The sequence below is a fragment of the Trypanosoma conorhini genome (assembly GCF_003719485.1).
Source record: "Trypanosoma conorhini strain 025E chromosome Unknown Tco_14.4_contig_00119, whole genome shotgun sequence".
NCBI lineage: Eukaryota > Euglenozoa > Kinetoplastea > Trypanosomatida > Trypanosomatidae > Trypanosoma > Trypanosoma conorhini.
The window spans coordinates 32,008-32,988 of record NW_021704201.1 but is presented as its reverse complement, the minus strand read 5'-3'; the positions used below and the strand labels follow the sequence as shown (position 1 = coordinate 32,988).

The 981-nt window shown below is 63.9% G+C and overlaps 1 protein-coding gene across 1 annotated transcript, besides 1 other annotated feature; it reads right to left on the bottom strand.

Moving 5' to 3' along the window:
* Positions 1 to 2: 2 nt before the first annotated feature.
* Positions 3 to 371, bottom strand: Tco025E_02857 (uncharacterized protein; the record flags this gene model as incomplete). Its single annotated transcript, XM_029369780.1, has 1 exon — positions 3 to 371. A coding segment is annotated over one exon (369 nt), but the record flags the coding sequence as incomplete, so codon positions are not given.
* Positions 372 to 512: 141 nt separating this feature from the next.
* Positions 513 to 548: a microsatellite.
* Between the last annotated feature and the right edge of the window lie 433 nt (positions 549 to 981).

Here is a 981-nt window from a genome sequence, read left to right as displayed (position 1 = left end):
CTCTGTCTCTGCCCACACGCTCGGGCACGCACGGAGCGAGTGCAGTTGCAGAGAAATGGGCAGCGGCCACCAACACGAAATGCCCCCCGGAGGAATGGCGTACCCGCGGCCACACGGCATCGCCTCCCATTACGGGCGCAACGCTGAGCCACAAACCACACGGAGATTCCCAGTGCTCCCCCGGCATTTGTGCGCCCCCGCGCCAAGGCCCCTCCCCCCGCTATTCGACTAGGCCTCGCTCGTGCCCACGACGCCGGAGTACACACCCAACAACTCAGCCTTGACGCTGACACATTCACTCTGACATTGGCGCTCCGCAGGCAGCACGACCCACTCGCCTGCTTCACCTGCCCCGCCCCAACGACGCCCATTCCACCACGCAGCAGCAAAGGAACACGCACCACTTTGCGGTTGCATGGGCACAGTGGCTTAGCGCACTCCGACGGCGCAGCCGGAGGGTACACGCACACATGGAATGAAAGCCAAACCGTGGTAATCGTGAAAGCGTCGGCGCACCACCACAGCCACCGCCAGCAGCAGCAGCAGCACACTGTCCATCAGACGGCGTCCGTCACGGCGTGGGTGGCTGCAGTGCATTCGTTACACCTCCAAAACAAAGCTAGTGACCATCAGTGGGTGCGCTGGGTCGAGCAGTCCACGTCCGGCGTGTGGTCACACCGTATTCCAGTTCCATGGCGGAAATGGGCATTGTCGCCTCTGCGGCTACTCTAGTACCCACACTGTCGCCACGCGGCGCCCCTCCACCAATCCCCTGTCACTGTGCTCCAGCACGTCCCGCTCGCTTGGTCGCCCCGCCACCTGCAAGGCGTCGTCGTCGTGGAACAGAAACCAGTGCTCGTCCCAGCTTGTGTCCAGCCAGAACTCGCGCCCCACAACGGACGGCCACGGGGCCCTCACCACGCGCACGCGTTTGCCCTCAAGTCGGCTGGACAACACGTCGACCGACGTAAATCGGCCCAT